The sequence below is a fragment of the Peromyscus maniculatus genome, chromosome 1, assembly GCF_049852395.1.
Source record: "Peromyscus maniculatus bairdii isolate BWxNUB_F1_BW_parent chromosome 1, HU_Pman_BW_mat_3.1, whole genome shotgun sequence".
NCBI classification, from domain to species: Eukaryota; Metazoa; Chordata; class Mammalia; order Rodentia; family Cricetidae; genus Peromyscus; species Peromyscus maniculatus.
Genome location: NC_134852.1, coordinates 168,611,894 through 168,636,538, shown reverse-complemented (window position 1 = coordinate 168,636,538; position 24,645 = coordinate 168,611,894). Strand labels below are relative to the sequence as shown.

Below are 24,645 nucleotides of genomic sequence, written 5' to 3'. Positions count from 1 at the left end.
AAAGGTATGATATATATATATAGTTATTATATATATATAGTTATTATATATTGTTATTATATATATAATATATATAATATCATATATTGTTATTATATATAATATATAATAATATTATATATAGTTATTATATATATATATTGTTATTAGAACATTGAGAGGTGTTAATGAAGGAAACAAAAACAAAACCACTGTGTGTATAAAAAAGGAACCAAATCTTAAAGATTTGGAAACTGGTTAGTTTATCTGTAATGCAAAAAATAAGAACATGTTATTTGAGGGGGGCATCAGGAGTGTTCTGAGACGATTTGATTAAAGAAATATATGTCACAGATTCAAGCATTCATCTCAGAAGCTAGGGATAAAAGGGAGATTAAACCAACTAAACATGCCTCACTTGAACTAAAGGGAACAGAAAGGGAGGTGTAGAACTTTAAAAATTAAATACAACATGAGAGTGTAGCTAGACTTTTCCTGCCTTGCCCACAGTCAGGACAAATCTTTGTCACCCACCAGTCCCACAGCCACTCAGACCCAACCAAGTAAACACAGAGACTTATATTGCTTACAAATGTATGGCCATGGCAGGCTTCTTGCTAACTGTTCTTATAGCTTAAATTAATCCATTTCTATAAATTTATACCTTGCCACATGGCTTGTGGCTTACCAGTGTCTTCACATGCTGCTTGTCCTGGCGGTGGCTGGCAGTGTCTCTATTCGCCTTCCTGTTGTTTCTTTTCTCCTCTCTGTTAGTCCCGCCTATACTTCATGCCTAGCTACTGGCCAATCAGTGTTTTATTTATTGACCAATCAGAGTAATTTGACATACAGACCATCCCACAGCATGAGAGTACTGCTGAATAGCTACAAGCACACATTATCCTTGAGCAAAAGAGGAGAGTCATGTCCTCTGGGTGATTCTGAGATCATCATGTGTCACAAACCCATTGGTCTTGGTGCAAGATTCAAGGAAGGAAGCAATTTTGTTACCAGTGGACTGGATTGCTGCTGACCTGGACCTACAGACAGGGCTCCATTTAGTCTTTTCTTATTCAATATGATAATGTAGGCTTTTCTTGGACATTCTTTACCAAATTAACAAATTGCCCTCTATTTCTAGTTCTCTGAGCTTTTCTCTGTGATAGATACTGGGATGCTATTTCTGAATCTATTAAGATAATTTTATGCTTTGTTCCTTTAGTCTGTTAATATGGTGAATTGATTAGTTTTGCATTCTAAATTACATCTCATCTTTGATACATCCTGTATATTGTCTATTTGATAATAACAAGGTTGAATGTCTTTTATCCTAAGTTGGTTAGTATTAGAAATATTTTAAATTTCAGATTTGGTCTTTTTCTTTTCTTTTTTTTTCTTTCAATGTTAAAATATTTTTTTAGATTTTTTCAATTGATCATTCTTACTTATAAAATTCCAAAATGCTTCAAAATCTGAAACCTTATCATATCACTGCTCAGAAAGTTTCAGATTTCAGAAAAGGGAAGTGACTAACAGGAGCGTGAGGTATGTAGGAGAGGATAACTGGGGAATGAAAAACATCAAAATGTATATATGTTTATGAAAATATAATGATAGCCATAAGTTATATGGTGAATACACCCCAAAATCTTTTCTGGTTTATGCATTTGTTAGTTACTAAGAAAAATATAGAAATTTCTAATTTTAGGCCAATTCAGATACTCCATTTTTAGATGTATACCTTCTCTGAAGTACTTGTGACTAGAAGTGCTTTGAATTTCATTGCTTGTTTTTGTTTTTCCATTTTAGAATATTACAAATATCTGAGGTATTTTAGATGTAGGATACAAGATCAAACAGAATTTATATATGCTTTAGATCCACATTATACATACCTGAATGTAATTTTATGCAATGTCTTTTTGTGACTGAATTTTGACTGTGATACATCACATGTAATCAGGTATAGAATGTTCTACAAGTAGGGTCCTTTTTATCTTCATATATGTTTGTATTTTGACGCACTTTAGATTTCAAATTAGAATTGCTCAACATATTGTATATTTTTTTTAGAAATTGAGGCTTTAGTGTTTGTTCTTAACAGGTATTAGATCCTACTTTCTTTGTGTAGTATCTTAAAGAGAATGTTAATCTCATAAAGTAAGTTGGGAAATGTTTCCTAGTCCCTGAGGTTCAGTAATAGTGATACTAGACCAATCGATAACCATATAATAGTCTGAAAGTATTTAAATAAATGCTTTAAATAAATTTAAATAAATAAATGCTCATGCTTCTTATTAAGTAAAAACTTGGAAGTTATTAAGCTTTGTAGAGAAGACATGTCCAAAGAAGATAAGCTGAAAGCTAGCTATCTTGTGCCAGTTAGCCATGTTGTGAACTCAAAGGATGCTTCTGAGGGACTCATAGATTGTAAGAAAGTAAAACATTCTTATCTTAGTTAGGGTTATAATTGTTGTGATGAAATATCATAAACAAAAGCAGGTTGGGGAGGAGTTTATTTGGCTTACATTTCTACATCATGGTCCATCATTGAAGGAGGTCAAGGCATTATAGTCTATCATTGACGAAAATCAGGGCAGGTACTCAAACAGGGCAGAAACCTGGAGTCAGGAGCTTGTGGAGGTCATGGAGGAGTGCTGCTTCCTGGCTTGCTTCTTAAGGCTTGCTCAGCCTGCTTCCCTATATTAACCCAGGACCCCAACTCAGGGGTGGCACCACACACAGAGGGCTAATTCTCCCACATCAATCACTAATTAAGAAAATGCCCTACAGACTTTCTGTTGTGTGACAAAACCTTTCCTGGGATGATGCAACAGACATATCTACTCATCTCAGATAGTGAGCAGACCAAAGTATAAATACCACTAAAGTCTAATTCACTAAGTCAAAGTTCACTCATGTAGTGAACCCTGAGTTTTATTGGGGTTTATTTTCAGTTGTATGAGGAATTACTTACAGGAGCAGAAATGACTCAAAGATAGCTGTACCACAAAAGCCAACTCTAGCAGGTGTGACAGCTCACAAACTTGTGAATCTGCAGCACACTGCAGAGCCTCCAGGCAGCTCAAAAGGTTGTAGGGTGTCCTTTCCAGTGCCTCAGTTGGTCTTAACTTCTAGGCAGTTGAGCTGTTTTCTGTTTCTTTCAAGCAGCTGGTCTGGTCTCAGGGTCTTTGCAGCTCAGCTTCATTCATTCAGTCTGAGAAGGACTCTCAGCTTTTATTGCTTATTGTGGCAGGGAGGGGCCTAGTGATTCTGATCAGATTCAAGGACTTCCTGAAGCTATTTTGAGTTGTTTACTTTCCTGCTCAAGGATCTTTCTGCAGGATGGAATGTTTTGATCTCTTGGGGAAACTGTTACACAACTAATTCCTACAGCAAGAACTTTTGGAGACATTCTCTCAACTCAGATTCCCTCCTCTCAGATGACTGCAACCTGTGCCAAGTTGACATAAAACTAGCTAGAACAAGTCTCATTGCTGATTTGGAGTTTTGTTTATTAAGAGTAGAAGGTCAAACTGGTTGCAACATTCCAAAGTCAAAAAGCCCAGTTTGGAGCAATAGCATGAACTTTTTAAATTCTGTGAAGGCTAAGAGAGGAGATGAAGATGAAATAAAAAGGTTTGAAGTTAGCATTTGGCTCATGAAGTTTGAACTGTCTTTGTAATGTCAGAGTACAAGATAAAGTCACAAGTGATAAAGTAGGAGCTACAAGTTATATAGAACATCTGTGTTGTAGAATATTATTTTAAGACGTATCACATTTATTTATGCTGTGGAACATTTGTTTAAGTATGCAAAGATACGTTGCATTCTTTTTTGTTGCTTTTGTTTAATTCTGTGAAGCTGTGTTACTTTGCCTGTCTGAAACAACTGATGGTCTAATAAAGAGCTAAATGGCCAATAGTGAGGCAGGAGAAAGGATAGTTGGGGCTGGCAGGCAGAGAGAATGAATAGAAGGAGAAATCTGGGAGTGAAGAAGGAGCAAGAGAAGAAAGAGGAGGACATCAGGGGCCAGCCACCCAGCTACAAAACTGGTAACAGAGTAAGAAAGAAATCTTTATCTATTTTATAGACAAAGATAAAACCCCAGAGGCAAAAGATAAATGGGATAATTTAAGTTGGGAAAAGCTGGCTAGGAACAAGCCAAGCTAAGGCCAGGCATTTGTAATTAAGAATAATCCTCTGTGTATGTATTTATTTGGGAGCTGGGTGGCAGGCTCTCCAAAGAATAAAAGCAAAAACAACCAACAACACATCTACCTAAGGTTATTGATGGTGGTGACCACATAGAATAACAGATTTCTGTAGTGTCATACACAGCCTTATATTGGAAGAAATTGTCATCTAGAACTTGGATAGCTAGAGAGAAGTTAGTTTCCAGCTTCAAAGTTTCAAAGGGTATGGTTACTCCCTGTTAGGTGTGGATGCAGCTGATGACTTTAAGTTGAAGTCAGTGCACATTTATCTTTCCACAATTTGTAGGCCCTTAAGAATTAGACTAATTGTACTCAGCATTTTTCATGTAAATTTAACAGCAAATACTGGATGATAGCATGTGTGTTGACAAAATAGATGTAGGTTTTCAGCTGTACCTGACTGCTCTTAAGTCACTGCCTGACAGTTTTGATACTAGCTTGAGATAAAGTTATATACATTCCAGTTTTGTTTGAAACTATTTTTTGCCTGAGCAGTATAAACTTTTATTTCTTATGATCCAAGTTATAGGGATGCACCAGGCTTCCGGCCAGCCTTGACCACACTTCTAACACTCCCAGCAAATTCTGGTGTTCAACTCTTTCCTTGGTCTTACAACAACTATGGTCACTTGTCTTTTACCTCATTGTCCTCAGACAATATTTACTCTTTTGAACATACTTGAGGCATACTGCTCAGAAACATATTTCTCCTCAGTATTACTGTTCACTGACCATGGCAGTGGTCCATCATATGGAAAATAAATGAACTTGCAGCCTCTCAGTCACACCATGTAGATAGTCAAACCTGAAATAGAGCACAGATGTAAATGTAAAGGCCAAAGATGTGAACTTTGTTGAACCAAAACAACAAAACAAATACAAGGAAAACAGCACATATACTTGCAACAAATACCTTAAAATTTACAACATAAAAAAAAAAGCAATTGGACATTATGGAAATTTAAATTTTCGTTTTTTTCAAAGGCTGTTAAAAAGAAGAGAAAGAGCCAGTGAGATGGCCCAACGGGTAAAGGTGTTTGTTGCAGCGCCCATGGGGACCTGATGCAGTCTCTAGGACTTACATGGTTATTGTCTTAGTTACTTTTTTACTGCTATGACGAAACACCACAGCCAAGGCAACTTAGAGAAGAAAGAGTTTATTGGGAGCTTGCTTACAGTTTCAGAGGGGTTAGTCTGTGACTATCATGTCAAGAAGCATGGTGGCAACAGGTGGGCATGCTGCTAAAGTAGTAACTGAGAGCTTATGTCTTATGACAACCACTATCATCATCATTAGGCAGAGAGACACACAGAATGGCATGGGCTTTTGAAACATTAAGGGCTGCCCCCAGTGACAAACCTCCAATAAAAGCCATACCTCCTAATTCTTGTGAAACAATTTTACCCATTGGAGACCAAGTATCCAAACCTAAGAACATATGGAGCCATTCTCCTTCACACCACTGTAGTCATGTTGGAGAGATCCAACACTAAGCTGTCCTCTGACCTACATAAGCACACCTGCACACACACACACACACACACACACACACACACACACACACACACAACTACTACTACTACTTTTTAAAATTAAAAACATAAAGCAAAGTCAGGTCATCTATGTTTTCATGTACAAAAGAAAAAAAAATCCTTATAATGTATTTATCTTCCAAATTACTTGCATCTAAAATATGTAAGATCAGCAGCTTAATAAATAAGGGAAATAGATAATATGAAAAGATGTCAACTTAATTAACAACTTGGAAAATGAATATTTAATTACCATTAAAGAAAGATTAGGCCGGGCTGTGGTGGCGCACGCCTTTAATCCCAGTACTCAGGAGGCAGAGCCAGGCAGATAGCTGTGAGTTTGAGGCCAGCCTGGTCTACAGAGCGAGATCCAGGACAGGCACCAAAACTACACAGAGAAACCCTGTCTCGGAAAAACCAAAACAAACAAAGAATGATTAGAATAGCTAAAATTTTTAAAAAGATATCCCCATGTTGAGGTATTGACATGATGAGAATTTACAATCATTCATTGGTACTATCTGTAACCCCTTTGGTAATTTTGTTAAATAAAGTTAAATACGTATTTACTGTGTGATTTAAGAATTCTACATTTTTATACAAGAGAAATGAAAATGTGTGGCCACACAGAGATATAGGCTAGAAGGCTCATAGTAGAGTTATTTATAATATTAAAAAGCTGTGAAAATGTAATTATCAATAAAGAAATGGATTAAAAATACAGTGAAGTTTGTGCTGGTTAGTTTTTGTCAACTTGACCCAAGCCAGAGTCATCTTAGGAAGACAGAAACTCATTTGAGAAAATGCCCTCATCTGCTTGATCTGTAGGCAAGACTGTGTGTCATTTTTCTTGGTTAATGATGTGGGAGGGCTCATGCCACTGGGTGTCCAGCTCTGGAAAGGTGGTCCTGAGTTAAAGAAAGCAAGCTAGGGAGCAGCATTCCTCCATGTCTTAAGTTTTCATTTATGTCCTCAGTTTCTTGCTTTAAGTTTCTGCCATAACTTACCTCAGTGATGGACTGTTACCTGGAAGTGATAGATGAAGTAAATAAGCTTTTTTCCTTTCCAAGCTGGTTTTACTCACTGTTTTATCCCAACAATAGAACCCAAATTAGGACAGACCCACTCAGGAAAAAAATAAATACAGATACACACAGCAGTGAGGAGTGATGGCTACCTTCTATGAAAATGTTGTGGTATTCAGAGGATAGTGGATAGGAATAGTTGTCAATTGTTGCATCAGTTTATTAAAACCTGCATTTTCTGACCTAACAAATATAAAAGGGGATGTAATAGAACAGTAGTTCTCAAAAACGTAGTTAATAAACTTGAAAACTTTAGAAGTGGAAACAGAGGTTGTTCCTAAGACAACATCTCATGATCACAGGAAGAATGAAGAAGTCTTCTCTCTTGTTTTAGTGTTCTTTATATGGCTCTAGCTCCTGGATTCATGACTTTGTTTTTTCTTTAAAAATTTAGTGAGCTTTTTCTTAGGTTTTATATATTCCTATCGAGTAGCTATAGTTCAAGAATTGTATTGCTATCTTGCCCCTGAATGAAGAGACTTTCTGGAAGAGAAAACAAGTAGTTTGTGGTGCTATGAGAACCTACTGCAAAATTGTAATTAACTTGTGGTAAGATTCACAAAATTAAAATCTTTGAAAACCCATAAGTATTTGTGAATAAAGATCCATATAAAATCTATTCTCTGCTGATATCAGTGTAAACTTGAAATCACTGCTGAAGACAATTTGATAGTACTTATTAGAAGTAACCATACACAATTCTAGTTGGAAAAGTTTTACATATAAGTATTAAAGGCATGTTCAAATATCCTTAGACTGGCTTGAAAGTAAAATCAAAAATCTGTAAACAGACGTTTTTTTCCTCCCAAGAGTTGTAGAAAAATATGCACTGACCATTTTCCAATTATTTCTTATATTTTTGAGCTAATATAATTATATCATTTTTCTCTTCTGTTTTCACCCTTTAAACTTTCTCATTTATGCCTACTTGTTCTCTTATTTAAGGCCTCTTCTTTCATAAATTTTTATGTGTATGCACATATATCCATATAATGCATATACATAAATATATTCCTAAATATTACTTAGTCTGTATAATACTAGCTTGTACATACGTTTTCAGGGAGGACCATTATTGGATAACCAATTGGTGTGCTCTTCCCTGGAGAAGTCTGTTTCTCTCACTCTCAGCATTCCATAGTTGCTTGTAGTTCTTGTAGGCTTTGAGTGTTGTCATCTTTCCCTTGTCCACTTTATTATTATTTTATTGTTACTCTTGTTCTTATTCAGCTCATGTTTAGGTAGCCATGTTGATGAGCCATTACAGATGCAGGTTCTGACATTACTAAAAGGCACAGTCTCAGAGCAAACTCTCTGGTCCTTTGGCTTATATAATCTTTCTGCCCCCTCCTTTGGTGTTTTCTCTGAAATTTAGGTGCAAGATTTGTTTTGTAGATATATCTATTAGGACTGAGCTCCACACTCTTCATTTTAATTGTTTGTGGTTTTTTGTAATGGCCTTCATCTATTGTAAAGACAAGTACCTTGCTGAGGGCTGAGGACTACATTTATCAGTGGATATAAGGACAAATGTTTAGAATGTGGTTAGGGATTATGCTGGTTTAAAATGATGGCTATGGGTTCTCAGACATCTATGACTTCAGTAGGCCTGGGTAATTGGTAGTTTATATTACCAGGCATGATTTTCTTCTTGAGCAGATCTTCAGTTCAAGTAGAGAGCTGTTGGTTGCCACAAAGGTATGTGTGCCACTACTGTACATTCTGACTTATTTACATGTGTAATGCAATTTAATAGGGAAAATTTGATAAGCCATCATTATGAGTAAATTTAAGTTTATTTTAATTAGGATGCCATAGAAAAATGTATGTTGCAGTAGTCTTTTCTATGACTTAGAAAGGCTTATTTTGTTTAGAAAGTCTTTTGTAGGAGGTTAAATTCAAACAACCAGATAAAAACAATATTGTATTTGGTGGTGATAGGGAATGTGATCAATAAAGAATATGTAGGATTCAGCCGGGTGGTGGTGGCGCATGCCTTTAATCTCAGCACTCAGGAAGCAGAGCCAGGTAGATCTCTGTGAGTTTGAGGCCAGCCTAGGCTACAGAGTGAGTTCCAAGAAAGGAGCAAAGCTACACAGAGAAATCCTGTCTCAAAAAATAAAAAAATAAAAAAAAAAGTAGGATTCTTCTAGGTCAGATATATTAATGTTTTGTTTCATAATATTGGTGAAAGATTCAGTTGTGTTATTTATATTGATTTACTTTTTCTTGGAGACAGTGTCTCACAAGGTAGCCTTGGCTGTCCTGGAACTCAGAGATCTGTCTGCAGAACTCATAGAGATTCATCTGCCTTACCTTCCAAGTCTTGTTTTGTTTAAACTGCATTATATGTTTTTATTAGTTAATTTTCCTAAATAGTGTATTTGCTGAAATATCATTAAAAATTAAAATAACAGTGTATGCTTCTCAGTTCTTTTTTTAATAATGATTTTTCTAATTTTATAATTTAATTTTACATATCAGCCATGGATACCCCTGTCCTCCCTCCCCTCCCCAGCCCTCCCCTCAATCCACCCTCCATTCCCACCTCCTCCAGGGCAAGGACTTCCTTTGGGATTCAGCTGAGCCTGGTAGATTCAGTCGAGGCAGGTCCAGTCCCCTCCTCCCTTCACCCAGGCTGAGCAAAATGTCCCAAGGAATGCTCAATCATACCACAAGGCCACATGCTCAGCTATGTTCATAGCAGCATTGTTTGTAATAGCCAGAACCTAGAAACAACCTAGATGCCCTTCAACTGAAGAATGGATAAATAAAATGTGGTACATATACATAATGGAGTACTACTACTCAGCAGAGAAAAACAATGACATCATGAGGTTTGCAGGCAAATGGATGGATCTAGAAAAAGTCATCCTGAGTGAGGTAACCCTGACTCAGAAAGACAAACATGGTATGTACTCACTCATAGGTGGATACTAGGTGTAAAACAAAGGATGACTAGACTGCTACTCACAACTCCAGGGAGGCTACTTAGTAAAGAGGACCCTAAGAAAGACACAGGGATCGCCCAATGACAGAGAAATGGATGACATCTACATGAGCAAACTGGACGAATGGAGAGCAAGGGTTGGGGAAAAGAGAGCTTTGGGGAGTGGGAGATCCCAGCTGGATCAAGAACAGAGAGGGAGAACAAGGAAAGAGATACCATGATAAATGACCCCATGGGAATAGAAAAGCAAAGTGCTAGAGAGGTTCCCAGAAATCCACAAAAATACCTCCACAATAGACTACTGGCAATTGTCAAGAGAAAGCCTGAACTGACCTACTCTAATGATTGGATGGCCACACACCCTAACTGTCATGATAGAACTCGCATCCAGTGACTGATGGAAGCGGATGCAGAGATCCATGGCTAGGCCCCAGGTGGAGCTCTGGAAGTCCAGTCAGCGAGAGAGAGAGGGAGAGGGAGAGGGAGAGGGAGAGAGAGAGAGAGAGAGAGAGAAGGGAGAGAGAGAGAGAGAAAAGGGATTGTATGAACAAGAGATGTTGAGGCCACGATTGGAAAAAGCACAGGGACAAATAGCCAAAGTAGTGGAAACACGTGAATTATGAACCAATAACTGAGGAGCCCTCTGGATAAGTGAGACAGTTGATTAGCTTGAACTGTTTGGGAGGCCCCAGGCAGTGGGACTGGGATCTGTTCTTAGTGCATGAGCTGGCTTTTTGGAGCCTGGGGCCTATGCTGGAACACTTTGCTCAGTTCTTAATATCAGGCTTTGGGCTTGCTTCTCAAAGATGTCCTTGAGCTGGTTTCTGAGCTAAGTAAATTTTCAGCTTAAAACAGATCTCAGAATCCTTACAGTTTCCCAAGGAAGTTACTATAGGAGCTCCACAATCATACTTAGCAAAAAACTTAAAAAAGTACTTACTTTAAAAATAATTATTATACTAGTATATAATATACTTTGAGCATATTACTTCTGTAAAACCACTTCTTCCTTTTTTTTTAGACTGGCTCTCAGGTAGCCCAAGCAGGCCTAGAACTTTCTGTGTAGCCAAAGATGACACAGATTTGTTATCTCTCTGCCTCCTGTCACAAATGTTAGGATTAATGGCATGATCTACAATGCATAGCTTTATGTAGTGTTGTTGGGGTCTAAACCTAGGACTTTTTGTCATACACTGTCTACCAACTGAGATACAATCCAAAGCACTTTAAGTTTCATACATCATATAATTAATTTTCGTGCTTTAGACCTGATTTCTTCTCAGATTGAATTGAGTAGGGTTTTTTTTTTTTTGGTCAAAATTATCATATAAATTTGTATAAAATATCTTTATTCTGATTGACAGCAGGTTACTTTTGTTTCAGATTCAAGCATCTACTTCTTTGCCAGTATCACAGATTTCTCAGAAGTTAATCCCTTTATTGGAACAGCCTTCTGTTGCTGAAGATGGTAAAGTGAAACTGCTTAAAGGAATTTTCTTTATTGCACATGTGTAATTGAGGTAGTTTACATTTGAGGGATTTTTTTTTTCAGATGATTATGTGTAGGGGTATAAACATCTTTTTCTTTTAACATTAATTTCTCTGTATAGAATGATTAATAAGGAAAAATCAACAAATTAAAGTTTATGTCACATGTACATCGGATACATTCAGAAATGAGTCACTCAAAGGGTGATTAAAAGTTGGAACAAAAGGAAAGAAAAGTTGGGCTTCTAAGTAGAGGGATGCAAGTTGTAGGCAGGTGGCTTGGGAAAGAGTAGCAAACAGTGGTGAGGTCTATCACCCACAGTACAGTCAGCAACCTTATGGTAAGAATGCCTTGACCATGCTTCCGAAGAAGGCCTGACTTCAAAGAATAATAGCTAGTGCAAGTTGGCCTTGAGGAGGAGGAAAAAAAAAAAACCACTACAAAGTTGGTGGTTGGGTGGGAAGAGAAGTGGGAATGGATCTGGAAGAGTTTATGGAGGGACAGTGAGTATGATCAAAACACCATTGTCTGAAATCCTCCCTGATAATTTTTAAATAATTTAAGATACATTTACCTAGTTTTAAGAAGAATGGCTTTATTGTAGAGGGAGACCGCAGTATAGAGGTACTGTCCTATGTGCATTTTAGCATCCTTATGGAAGGGAAGCTTGTGCTTTATTAGCAGAGTTACTTCTGCACTGCTTATAGACTCGTCTCAGTAGAGTCCTTGTGCAAGATGGTGTTCATTGGGAATTAGCTGTCCTCCAGTTACAGGGAATGCCAGGCGGCAGCATTGTTCCTCAGATTCATTAAAATAATATAATTTAAGTAGTCTTTAAAATTACATTTGTAGTGGTATCACTTTAACAAGAATAATTTGTAATTTTAAACCTAAGTATTACTAACAGAAATCATTATTGAGTTTAGCATTAAAAAAAAGAAAGTTTATAGATGCCTAATTTATAATGTAGTATTTGAAGAAATTTGAGATAGTAAACTTTTTTCCTAATCTTTTTTGTTAAGGAGGAAAATGTTTTAATATCTGCATTTACATAAAAAAATTTACTTTGAAATATTCCACTGTCAAATGCCTGCTTTTTTCATGGCCATGTTGGAAAAAAATATATTCTATATTTTCAAGACTTTAAAGAACACTAAATCTCAGAGAAATTTTTGTGTTCTTTTGTTATCTGGGAATTTTTTTGTGGGTATGTGGTGAGCAGAGAGATGTTATGTATGAGGTCACATGCTCTAACCAGTTTTAGTTAATTAGGGATGTATTGCAGTTTAGTATGTTTTGAACTTTCTTTTACTAGTCCTTTTTATAATATTTTTTATCTTTGAAAGTTTCATAAATTTATATAGCATGTTTTAATCTTATCCATCTACCACTACTCCTTCCAATTCCCCCCTAGTCCTCAACACTCTGTATCTCTCTGACTTATGTCCTTTGTCATTGTTATTAATAACCTGAGTCCAAGTAGTGCAACACATATGTACATGAGTGTGTGGCTATCCTCTTGAGGCATGAGCATTCTGATAGGGGCCATGTCCTTAAAGAAGAGTGATTTTCCCTTTTCAATAGCCATCTCATTCCAGTAGTGTAACTAAGTGGTTTAATATTTTTACTGTTTTAGATCCTAAACTTTTAATATAAATTCTAGGGAAACATGGCACTCTGCTCGTAACTTTTAAATTCAAGGTCCGTGTAGGACATAATGGAAAATCTTTAAGATACCGCCCAAAGACCTAATCTGCCAAAGAAAACAAGTTATCAGCAACTAACAATAGTCTCTTACTAAATTTTTATTAATTCATGCCTGCAGGGAAATTTTAAAGAAGGTAAGCAAGATAGGGCAGTGGTGGCTCAAGCCTTTAATCCCAGCACTCAGGAGGCAGAAGCAGGTGGAACTCAGTGAGTTCAAAGCCAGCTTGGTCTACCAGCAAGTTCCAGGACAGCCAGGACTACACTGAGAAACTCTGTCTCAAACCCCAACTCTCCCCCACCCCTAAAAATAAATGTAACCACACATGTACTGAATTTGCTTATGAGCAATTGTTAATCAGTTTGTTACATTTAATTTTCAAAGAAATTTACTAGCCATTGTCTGAGCATTGGACCCATTCCTGTACCTAAATAATTTGCTCTTTCCCTAAAATTGTTACATTCCTCATCTTTCCCTCCTGTGTAAAGAAAGCTGGAATATATGGACCCATTGGAACGCATGGACAATCACTATTGTGGTTGATTCTCTCTCCCCAGTTCATATTATTTGTTTTTGTACCTTTTCTGCTGTTTGTAGTCAGTTCATTCCAGCAAACTTGCTAACTTTGATCATCAAAGGGAAGCTTTTCTTTTTACCCTACAATAAATCTGCTGACAAAGGTATAAGTCATGGTTGGGGCAGGTAGTGTGAGAACTCCTCACACTACTCAATTTAGAACTGTTTTCATTGTTTTGAGTAGTTGATAAGTGGAATCTTTCATCTACTATTTTTATATCATGGTTGATTACTGATAAATAAAATTACATTAAATGAAGCTGTAGTTAAAGAGGTGCTTTATTAACATTTCTGGGCCTGGCCTCTGTTGCTAATATTACAGAATTGTAAACTGAGTCCTGTTACACTATCCAGATATAGGGAGTATGGTAGCATGTTGCTTTCAGTATTCATATTGTACACAATCATTATTTTCAATACATGTTATTGTTTTCTGTTATAAAACAATATATATGAGTTTTTAAAGTTGAGTTTTTTCTTTTTAGATTTGGGAGCGATAGCTCAGTGTTTAAGTGTTCTTGATGTGCTTGCATAGCACCATAGTTCAGTTCCCAGCACCCACACTGGGCAGCTCACTACTGCCTCTTACTGCAGCTCAAGAAAATCAGTTGCATGCCTTTGTACTCTGTGAGCACATGCACGTACCTGCACACAGATATACACAAATATACGTAATTAAAAATAAAAATGAATCTTAAAAATGATTTTATGCCAAATATTAAATAATTTATAATTTCTATAATTTTTATTCTTTGCATTGATATTTATTCAAAATTAATTTCTGTATTCTTTTCTCTAGCTTTTGTGTTCAACTTTTAATATAGACCCATAGCATTTTAATGCTTACATTATTTCAGAAAAAAATGTAAAAATGTTAAACAGATTACTTCTGTTGTTGACTTAAAATATTTTATTAAATTTAGACTCAGAGGAGGAATTTTTTGATGCACTCTGTAGTCCTTTGGAAGAGAATCCTCAAATTCTATCTAAAATTAAAAGTTGTCGACCTAAAAAATTACAAAAGAAAGATAGTTCAATGAATTTAATTCAACTTTCCATGCGGTTTGAAGTAGCAGAGGTATGTATTATGATTACATATGTCAGTTATGTGAAATGTCATTTATAATTTGTGCTATTTACTTATATAGTGCCTTTACTAATAGATACTGTTCAAGGTATATGGAGATGTGGTGTATGGTTTCCTTCATTTTTTTTAAGATTATCTTTTTTTTTTATTAAGAAATTTGTTGTTCATTTTACCTACCAACTACCCCCTCTGTTCCCTTCTCTCTTCCCCACCAGCCTTTCTCCCCCAAACAAGCCCCCATTCCCTCCTCCAAAAAGGTTAGGCATCCCATGGGGGGTCAGCAAAGCCTGGTACATTCAATTGAGGCAGGTCAAAGCCCCTCATCAATGCTGTGCAAGGTGTCCCACCATAGGTAATGGGCTCCAAAAAGCCAGCTCATGCACCAGGATGTATCCTGACCCATCTGCCAGTGGGCCCTTATCTTTCTTAAGAATTAATGTTTAAGTGGTATATTGTGGTAGTTTTCCAATACATATTTTTTGATGATGATTATACAATGTAAATATGCATTGTATGTGTGTGTGGAATAGAAAATAAATATTAAGTTTAAATTCTTAGCATACTACATATATATCTTCTGTGTTCATATATCGTTATCACATAGGTGACCTATGTGCTTTGCCTTTCTTCTACAGGTTTTGATTCAATTTTATCACCTTGTGGGAGACTGTGAACTACCCGTGCTAGAAATGGGTGTTTTAGGATTGGGTACAGAAGTTGAGATTAGAAAATTTGATTTGAAAGCAAATGCCTTTTTGAAGGAGTTCTGGTTAAAATGTCCAGAATACTTAGGTAAGACTATTAAAATATATAAATTACTTTTAAATTTGTTTACCTATTGTAGAACTTTCTATTCCTTAGACTTTGAATCAATATATTTATATTATGAAATAGTTTTTAAAAAGGAGAGACAGTTACATTCAAATTTATATTAGTCTGTTTTCTTTAATACATTTGTAATTAAAATATAATTTCATCACTTACCTGTAGCTGAAGTTTTCCTGGTCCTGCCCGGCTCCTGCAGCCCTAGGACGCTTGGACCCAAGTAAACACACAGAGGCTTATATTAATTAAAACTGCTTGGCCATTAGCTCAGGCTAACTATTGACTGGCTCTTACACTTAAATTAACCCATAATTCTTATTTATGTTTAGTCACGTGACTTGATACCTTTTCTTAGTTCTGCCTTCACATCTTGCTTCCTCTGTGTCTTGCTCACAACTCCCCTCTCTTCCCAGAATTCTCTTCTCTCTTTGTCCCACCTATACTTCCTGCCTGGTTACTGGCCAATTAGCACTTTATTTATTAACCAATCAGAGCAACACATTCACAGCATACAGAGCGATATCCACAGCACTTACCCTTCCCTTCCCTCTACTCTCAAATCAATAGTACCTTTCTTTCTTTGAATATTACATATGTGTGTGTATACACAAATACATAAATATAATCTGCTGAGTCTGCTTTTGTTGCATGTATATGGATGACTTCAGGGCTGACTACTTTGTATTAAATAAATAGCTTGGGTGATCATCCCTGGGAGAGGCTAATTCTACCTCTCTTCAGCAGTCATTATTTGCCTATAGTTTTTTGTCTAGGGTTAGGACCCTGTGAAATTTTCCCTATTCCACACTAGCATGGCTACTGATATTGCCATTGTTCTGGTCCTGTTTGTGCAGCCATTTCTAGAAGAGACTGATTCACAGCAGACTTCCTGGCTCATATCATCTTTCCACTCCCTCTTCCATGATGTTTGTTTTCTGAGCCATAGATGTAGCAGCTGTCACATCAATGTATCCATTAATCTCTGTATTTTGATTTTTTGCCCTAGTTTTCATTTGCTATAAATAGAAGATTCTTGCAAGGTGGTTGGTGGTGGTGCACACCTTTAATAATAACACTTGGGAGGCCGAGGAAGGCAGATCTCTGTGAGTTCAAGGTCAACCTGGTCTACACAGCTAATTCCAGAACAGCCAGGGCTACACAAAGAAACCCTGTCTAGCCAAACCAAAAAAAAAAAAAAGAGAGAGAGAGAGAGAGAGAGAGAGAGAGAGAGAGAGAGAGAAGGAGGAGGAGGGAGGGAGGGAAAAAAAAGAAAGAGAAGTGTAGATGTAACCAATCGTCTTATTAAAATAAGAAACACAGAGCCAATGTAAAAGAGAAAGCCGAGAGGTCAGAGCTCAGAGATAAAATCTTACCTCCTGCAGTGCTCCTAACTCCCCCCCCCACCCCCGAGAGAGCTACTTCCTGTTTGTCTGTGTTTAAATAGTCTTTCTGTTCTGCCTTCTCATTGGTTGTAAACCCAACCACATGACTGCCTCATCACTGCCTGTAAGTACCGCCCTCCAGGTCTTAAAGGCGTATGTCTCCAATACTGGCTGTATCCCTGAACACACAGAAATCTACATAGCTCTTCTAACCACCACGGTCTTGCTATGGCTCTAATAGCTCTGACCCCAGGGCAACTTTATTTATTAACATAAAATTAAAATCACATTTCAGTACAAATAAAATATCACCATATTTCCCCTTTTCTATTTTAATAAAAAGAAAAAAGCCAAAAGGTTATAACTAACAAAAGAAAAACTATATACAAAAGTACAATAACTATATACAATATATACAAGTAACAAATACCTAAACGATGTCTAGTCCATTTGTATTTGACAAATCAGAGAAAATAATTCCCTTATCTATCCTATTTTAGTAAGTTCAAAATGTATCTAATTCACTTTCTATCCTAATTAATCTTCAACTATAACTAACTAATCTTCAACTCCCTCAGAGACCCAAGAAGGAAATAATATTAGCTCACAAAAATAAAAACAGGAAGTGCACAAAAGCAACTTCCAAAAATTTTTTGAGTTGACAGAAACAGCCAGCTGCCTGGTCAGTCACCTGAGGTTTCTCCACAGTGTTGGGGCATCATCTTCAGCCTATAGGCTTATGGTATCTAACAGACTCATTTGTGAAGTAGGTTGTACACAAGGTCAACAGTTCAACCTCACATTGGGTGAGAGCAGTCCATGTACCAGAAACACCTGAATTCCACTAGTGTCATGTCATGATTCAGGATTTTAAATTCTGGAAATTGTTGATGGTTTTTGAATTCAGCTGTCCATTCTTCTTGGCTGTGTATATATGGCTTCATCTCAGCATCCCCTTCTCCACATCCCTCTATTAAATGCCAGTCTACTATTGAGAGGCATGAGCTTTCAGTTGCTGTTCCATTGGACAACAGAAGCCATCGGCCCACTGCCTGTTCAGCTGTCTTCGAAGGAAAGGACACTGTACCTTTTCCAGATTGTGAAGGCCACTTCAGGGATGGTGCCATATTGTCCTGGCCTCAGAAGATGCCTTTTGATAAAGCCATAACCACACTTGTTTTGGCAGGAATTGGTAGTCCTTTGTTTCGTGTTCTGTCTGTCCATTTTTTCCTGTTGATTTGAGGATACTTTGTTGTCCAGTGGCTAACTTTTGCCACAATGAAAGTTAATGCCATATGAAGTTTCTTCAATGCCCATATTTTCTCTGAAGTAGATTGGTACTGCCAGGAGCTGACATGTCTCAAAAAAGAAAAATTTCTAAGTTATTAAAACATTTTAAATGCCATATTCGGTAGATCTCTGAAGGGTTTGAAGATGACCTGTCTAAAATATATCTGCTCAATTTTTAAAACATATCTAATATGACTACAATTTGTATTGTAATGTCTAACTACTAACTTTCATTTCTTTATATCCTAATAGTTGGTAATAATGTAAAGTATTTAAAACTAGTAATTATCTTTTTCTTTTCTTTCTTTCTCTCTCTCTCTCTCTCTCTCTCTCTCTCTCTCTCTCTCTCTCTCTCTTTCTTTTTAAACAAGAACCTTAAATCTAATCTCCTTTGCTTAGCCTTTTTCCTAACCCTTGACAACAACTTGTAACCTACCCCCCTAAATAATGAAAATTATCCCAGACCCAAAACCCGTTAAAAAGAACCAAAAAAACTACCCGCCCCACACCACCTCTTTGGGAATGTGGGCGTCGTATTCTTAAAATTGATTCCTGCTGGGTATGGGCGAAGTTATCTTTATCCTGAAAGAAAAATTTTAGGTTAATTGTCAAATTCTAGGAAATGTAACTATATCCTTCATTATTATCCAGTCTGTGTATAAAGCCAAAGTTCAGGGTTTATCTCAAGTCCTTATTCAAGTAGTCTTTAAGACTGGATCCTCTCAGCTAGTCATCTCAAAATTGTTCTGAGCACCTTGTAGTTCAAAGCTGATCTGTAGATGATGTTTGTCAGCTTAATGATATTATTATTGTCCACGTGGAATTGTTGTTGTTGTTGTTGTGGGGCCCCATCTTCTTCCTGGAGACTTCAGTTGATGTTAGGTCTGGCCGTGATTTCCTGCAGAAAACTGATAAGAACCTCGAACACAAAGACATATATATGCAGCTAATTGAAGCCTTTTTTCTAGAATTAGTTAGTACTCTATATGACCATTCATATCTTAACAAAGTTTAAAATGTATATGTATATATTAATCTTGTAAATTTTGATATAAAATTTATACTTTAAGAAAATTTTAAAGAATCAGAATAGAATCAAAGAGTTGAGATTAGTAATAGAATAGTCCCTTAATTAATTTGGTTTTTGTCCTGTCCCACAGCAGAAAATGGCTCTTTTATTCTGGCATGATACAGGGAGTTTGTATTTTCATTTTAACAACATGCTTGAGTTTAAAGAAGGAGAGAGCCATTCTCCAACTCCAAAGTCAGCTTTAAATTTTAATTGAACTGGGACTATTAGAAGACCAATAGTGTCAAATCTTTAGAGAAAAGCAGAAACAAACATTTAAGAAGACATAAAATTTTTTAGATAATATATACCCATACGCCGTTTCACTCTGTTTCCTGGGATAGATGATTTGTCCCTTTTCTTCAGTTGTCTCATTTGTCTTGTGTTCTTCAGATTCCTTAACCTTCATTCTCCTAAAAGACAAAAACAAAAACCTTCCCCCAAGACTAATTTTGGGGATGTTCCTTTTTGGCAAGTTATTATCTGATTAAATGAAGACATGTGTTACTGGTACAAGTTAGTTTAAATTGGATGTTCATGCTGGTTGATGAACTATCATCTCCTCTAATTAAGAGGTTTCTCTTGTTCAAATCGAACCTTTATCAATTTTAATGGTACCCACAGCTTATCTTCTCCTGTAGAAACAAAAGCAAAACCTCGTCCCCAACGTAATACATACCCTGGTTTCCATTCTGAGGTCAGCACATCCTTAAAGTATATAGGCTGATTTAATTCTGTAGTTTTTTCTATTACCCAATGTCTCTCTGCAGCTGTTGTTCCTTTCTCATTGGCATTCAGAAAATTCAAAGTTAATAGAGCATTATGCAGTCTATTTCTGGGGGTTTTTGTTACTCCTTTCTGTTTATTTAGCATATCCTTTATAGTTCTGTTTGATCTTTCTATAACTGCTTGACCTGTAGGATTATGTGGTATACCTGTAATATGCTTTATATTGTAATAAGCAAAAAACTGTTTCATTTTAACAGAGACATATGATGGAGCATTGTCAGTTTTGATTTGTGCAGGTATACCCATGATGGCCATAACTTCTAGCAAATGAGTGATTACAGAATCAGCTTTTTTAGAACTCAAAGCAGTTGCCCATTGAAATCCTGAATAAGTATCAATGGTGTGGTGTACATATTTCAATTTTCCAAATTCTGCAAAGTGAAACACATCCATCTGCCAGATTTCATTCCTCTGAGTACCCTTTGGGTTACATCCTGTTGGTAATGGTGTTTGATTATAGAAGGAACAAGTAGGACATTTCTTTACTATTTCTTTGGCTTGTTGCCAGGTTATGGAAAAATCTTTTTTTAAACCTTTACTATTGACATGATGTTTTTTATGAAATTCTGAGGCCTCCAGCACATTTCCTATCAATAATTTATCAATCTCATCATTGCCTTGTGCTAAAGGGCCTGGCAGACCAGTATGAGATCGGATATGAGTTATATATAAAGGATGACTCCTTTTCCTGATTGTATCTTGTAATTGAATAAATAGTGAAGTTAATTCTGAAGCATCAGGGATAAATTCTGCAGTCTCAATATGTAATACCACTCTTTCAGCATACTGAGAGTCAGTTACTATGTTGAGAGGTTCTGAAAAATCCATTAATACCAACAGAATAGCATACAATTCTGATTTTTGCACTGAATTATAAGGACTTTGTACCACTTTACTTAAATTTTCTGATTTGTAACCTGCCTTTCCTTGTTTATTGGCATCTGTATAAAATGTACGAACTCCAGATATGGGTTTTTGCCGTACAATTCGAGGCAAGATCCAATCAGCTCTCTTTATAAAATCAATTCTGTTGCTTTTGGGATATTTGCTGTTAATTTCTCCCAAAAAATTACTGCAAGCTCTTTGCCAAGGTTCACTTTCTGTCCATAATTTTTCAATGTCCTCCTTCGTTAAAGGTACGACAATTTCTGCTGGGTCTATTCCTGCTAATTGACGAAGTCTCAATTTTCCTTTCCAAATCAAGTCAGAGATTTTTTCCCCATAAGTTTTTAATTTTTTATTTGGTTTATTTGGTAAGAATATTCATTCCAATATAATATCTTCCCTCTGCATTAATATTCCAGTAGGAGAATGCCTAGAAGGTAAAATAACCAAAATGCAATCCAGCTTTGGATCAATAACATCCACGTGCCCTTCATGTACTTTCTTTTCTACCAAGGCCAATTCTTTCTCAGCTTCAGGTGATAATTCTCTTGGACTATTTAAGTCCTTGTCACCTTCTAAGGTTTTGAACAAATTAGTCAGTTCATCATTTTTTACCCCAACAATAGTTCGTAGATGAGAAATATCTCCAAATAATCTTTGAAAGTCATTAAGAGTCTGTAGTCTATCTCTCCGAATTTGCACCTTTTGGGGCTAATTTTTTGTAGCTCTATTTTATATCCTAAATAATTAATAGAATCTCCTCTTTGTATTTTTTCAGGAGCAATTTGTAATCCCTAGCAAGGCAAAATTTTCTTTACTTCTTCAAACATTCTTTCTAAAGTATCTGCATTTGAGTCAGCTAGTAAAATATCATCCATATAATGATAAATTATAGATTTAGGAAATTTTTTACGTATCACTTCCAATGGTTGTTGTACAAAATATTGGCACAGAGTTGGGCTATTTAACATTCCCTGTGGGAGGACCCTCCATTGAAATCTTTTAACCGGTTGAGAATTATTATAAGTAGGCACTGTGAAAGCAAATCTTTCTTTGTCTTTTTCTTGTAAGGGTATTGAAAAGAAACAGTCTTTTAAATCAATAACTATGAGAGGCCATCCTTTTGGTAACAGAGTAGGCAAAGGAATTCCAGATTGTAGAGAGCCCATCGGCTGAATTACTTTGTTAATTGCTCTAAGGTCTGTTACCATTCTCCATTTACCAGATTTCTTTTTAATAACAAATACAGGAGAATTCCAAGGGCTGGTTGACTGTTCAATATGCTGAGCATTTAACTGTTCTTCTACCAGCTCTTCTAAAGCCTGGAGTTTCTCTGTTGTTAAAGGCCATTGCTGGACCCATACAGGCTTGTCTGTTAACCATTTTAAAGGTAGAGCTGTTGGTATTTTTGGAAGATTATCCGTTGTTGTGCCCTGTTCTTGTATAATATGGATGGCTGGTGACCACTCAAAATAATGCCTTCTAATATTTCTCTCAGAAACATGTGCTAGTTTATGATTTGTTTCAGAGATTGGAGGGATTTTAATCTGAGTATTCCATTGTTGCAACAAATCTCGACCCCACAGGTTCATAGTTATGTTTGCCACATATGGTTTTAATTTTCCTCTCTGTCCTTCTGGACCTATACATTTCAGCCATCTTGCACTCTGTTTCACATGAGATAATGTCCCAATTCCTAACAGTTGAACTTTTACCTCCTGAAGAGGCGAAGTTGGATGCCAAAATTCTGGTGCAATTATGGTAATGTCCGCACCTGTGTCTACCAGACCAGACAACAAAACACCATTTATTTTTATCGTTAATTTTGGTCTTTGTTCATTAATAGAAGTTTGCCAAAAAATTTTCTTTATGTTTTCTCCTGAATTTTCTATTCTCTCTGTTTCATCATCCTGACCAGCATGATTTATTCCAATAGTCATTTGGTTATTTAATCGCTCTGAGCTGGGATTTCCTCTACAGCTGCAGGAAAGGTTTGAACTGGTTTTGCTATGGGGGCCTGCATGAGGCCCCTCCGGGAGTTTCCCGAAAACTGAGGCAAAGGATTACCCTGTCTGTCCTTTGTTGATCTACATTCATTGGTCCAGTGTTTTCCCTTACCACACCTTCTGCATACTCCAGAAGGAAGGGCCATTCTGTTGCCATTGTTCCTTGAAGAAACATTGCTTCTAGGAATGACCTGTTTACAGTCCCTTTTAAAATGTCCTTGCTTTCCACACCCAAAACATCTAACACTCCTCAAACCTTTTGAAATTACTTCTCCTACCCACATATCATCATGCTCATCAGCCTCAACATTAATTGTTTCTCTAATCCAATCTTCCAAAGGTGCAGATCTTGCCTTTAACGGCCTGATTATTCTTTTGCATGCTGCATTCGCATTCTCAAATGCCAAAGCTTCAATTATTGCCTTACTAGCTTCTGATCCTGAGACCATTCTGTTTACTGCTGAAGCCAGTCTTTCTAAAAAATCTGTGAAAGATTCTTTTGGGCCTTGCATAACCTTTGTGAATGACTCAGGTTTTTTTCCTGGTTCCTCAACTCTGTCCCATGCATTCAAGGCTGCCATTCGACATAAAATTAGGGTTTGAACATCATATAAACATTGTGTTTGTATTGAAGCATATTGGCCTTCTCCAATAAGCTGATCCTGACAAACTTGTATTCCTTTATCCCTCCATTGTTTTTCTACGTTTCTAGCTTCCTCCTTAAACCACGTTAGAAATTGAAGTCTCTGGCTGGGTTCCAGAACAGCTTGTGCAAGGTCCCGCCAGTCCTGTGGTATAATCCTATTATATGTTGACCAAGAGTTTAACATTTGCTTTACATATGGGGAATGCATGCCATAAGATACTATTGCCTCCTTAAACCTTTTAAAATCCATCAGTTCAATTGGAGCCCAAATATTTTGTGTAGCCATTTGATCAGGCATCTGCTGTACGGTTACAGGATAAAGGGTGACTGTGTGAAAACAGGCTTTCTTTCTGTAACCTTATGATCCAAACTTGAACCAACTTCACTGTTAATTTCTTCTGTCTGAATTTTTACAGGTTTAACAGGTTTTTCTAAAGCTGTTATCCTGGCACTTAAATCGACTATCTTTTTAAATAGTAAAATGAGAATAAGCATGGTGATAAACTGCATAATTCGATCAACATTAATCTTCTCATATAGTTGTTCCATTGTCAGACTGCCTAAAATTTCAAACAAAACCCAATTTTCTTCCAATGTACACAGGAAACCCATTTTTTTAAATGTGGAAAAAATTTGTCTTTTAAATAGTTTCCTTTATGACTTACCAAATCTGCGTAGAACAGTAGAAATCCGAGCGAATTTCAAAAGAGCCACCTAGTGTCCTAGGTGTGAATCCAGAGAGAGAGAGAGAGAGAGACAGAGAGAGACAGCGAAAGCAAAAGTGAAAGCGAAGGGGTAGCCTGCTAAAGCTTAAAGCCAGCCACTTGTTCCCTCTTGAGCTGAGTCAAGGCTTGGCTTTACAGGCAGGGGCCCTGTTTAGCAGGGCAGGCCTGAGTTGTTTGTAGCATTGGCTTTAAGCAAGCATCTCACAGTCCGGCCTGAGCCCAAGCAGACCTGGGCCGGGGCTAGGGAGCCGGCTGCTCCGGCTAGGGAGCCGGCCCCAAGCAGTTTTTAATGGATTCTTGTCACGTTGGGCGCCAGATGTAGATGTAACCAATCGTCTTATTAAAATAAGAAACACAGAGCCAATGTAAAAGAGAAAGCCGAGAGGTCAGAGCTCAGAGATAAAATC

General features: G+C 36.8%; 1 protein-coding gene across 11 annotated transcripts in view; it reads left to right on the top strand.

Annotated features, from left to right (window-relative positions):
* The window catches only part of Vps13a (vacuolar protein sorting 13 homolog A), a 230,136-nt gene that overhangs the window by 71,138 nt on the left and 134,353 nt on the right, over positions 1–24,645 (top strand). For all 11 annotated transcript variants that reach the window (XR_013047707.1, XR_013047706.1, XR_013047704.1 and 8 more), the window contains exons 24-26: positions 11,148–11,232; positions 14,458–14,612; positions 15,257–15,413. Coding sequence is in view for 6 of the 11 variants with exons in the window: in XM_006970140.4 (XP_006970202.1) it covers positions 11,148–11,232; positions 14,458–14,612; positions 15,257–15,413 (397 nt within the window). In the remaining 5 variants the exon portion in view is untranslated. The remainder of the gene's footprint in view (positions 1–11,147; positions 11,233–14,457; positions 14,613–15,256; positions 15,414–24,645) is intronic.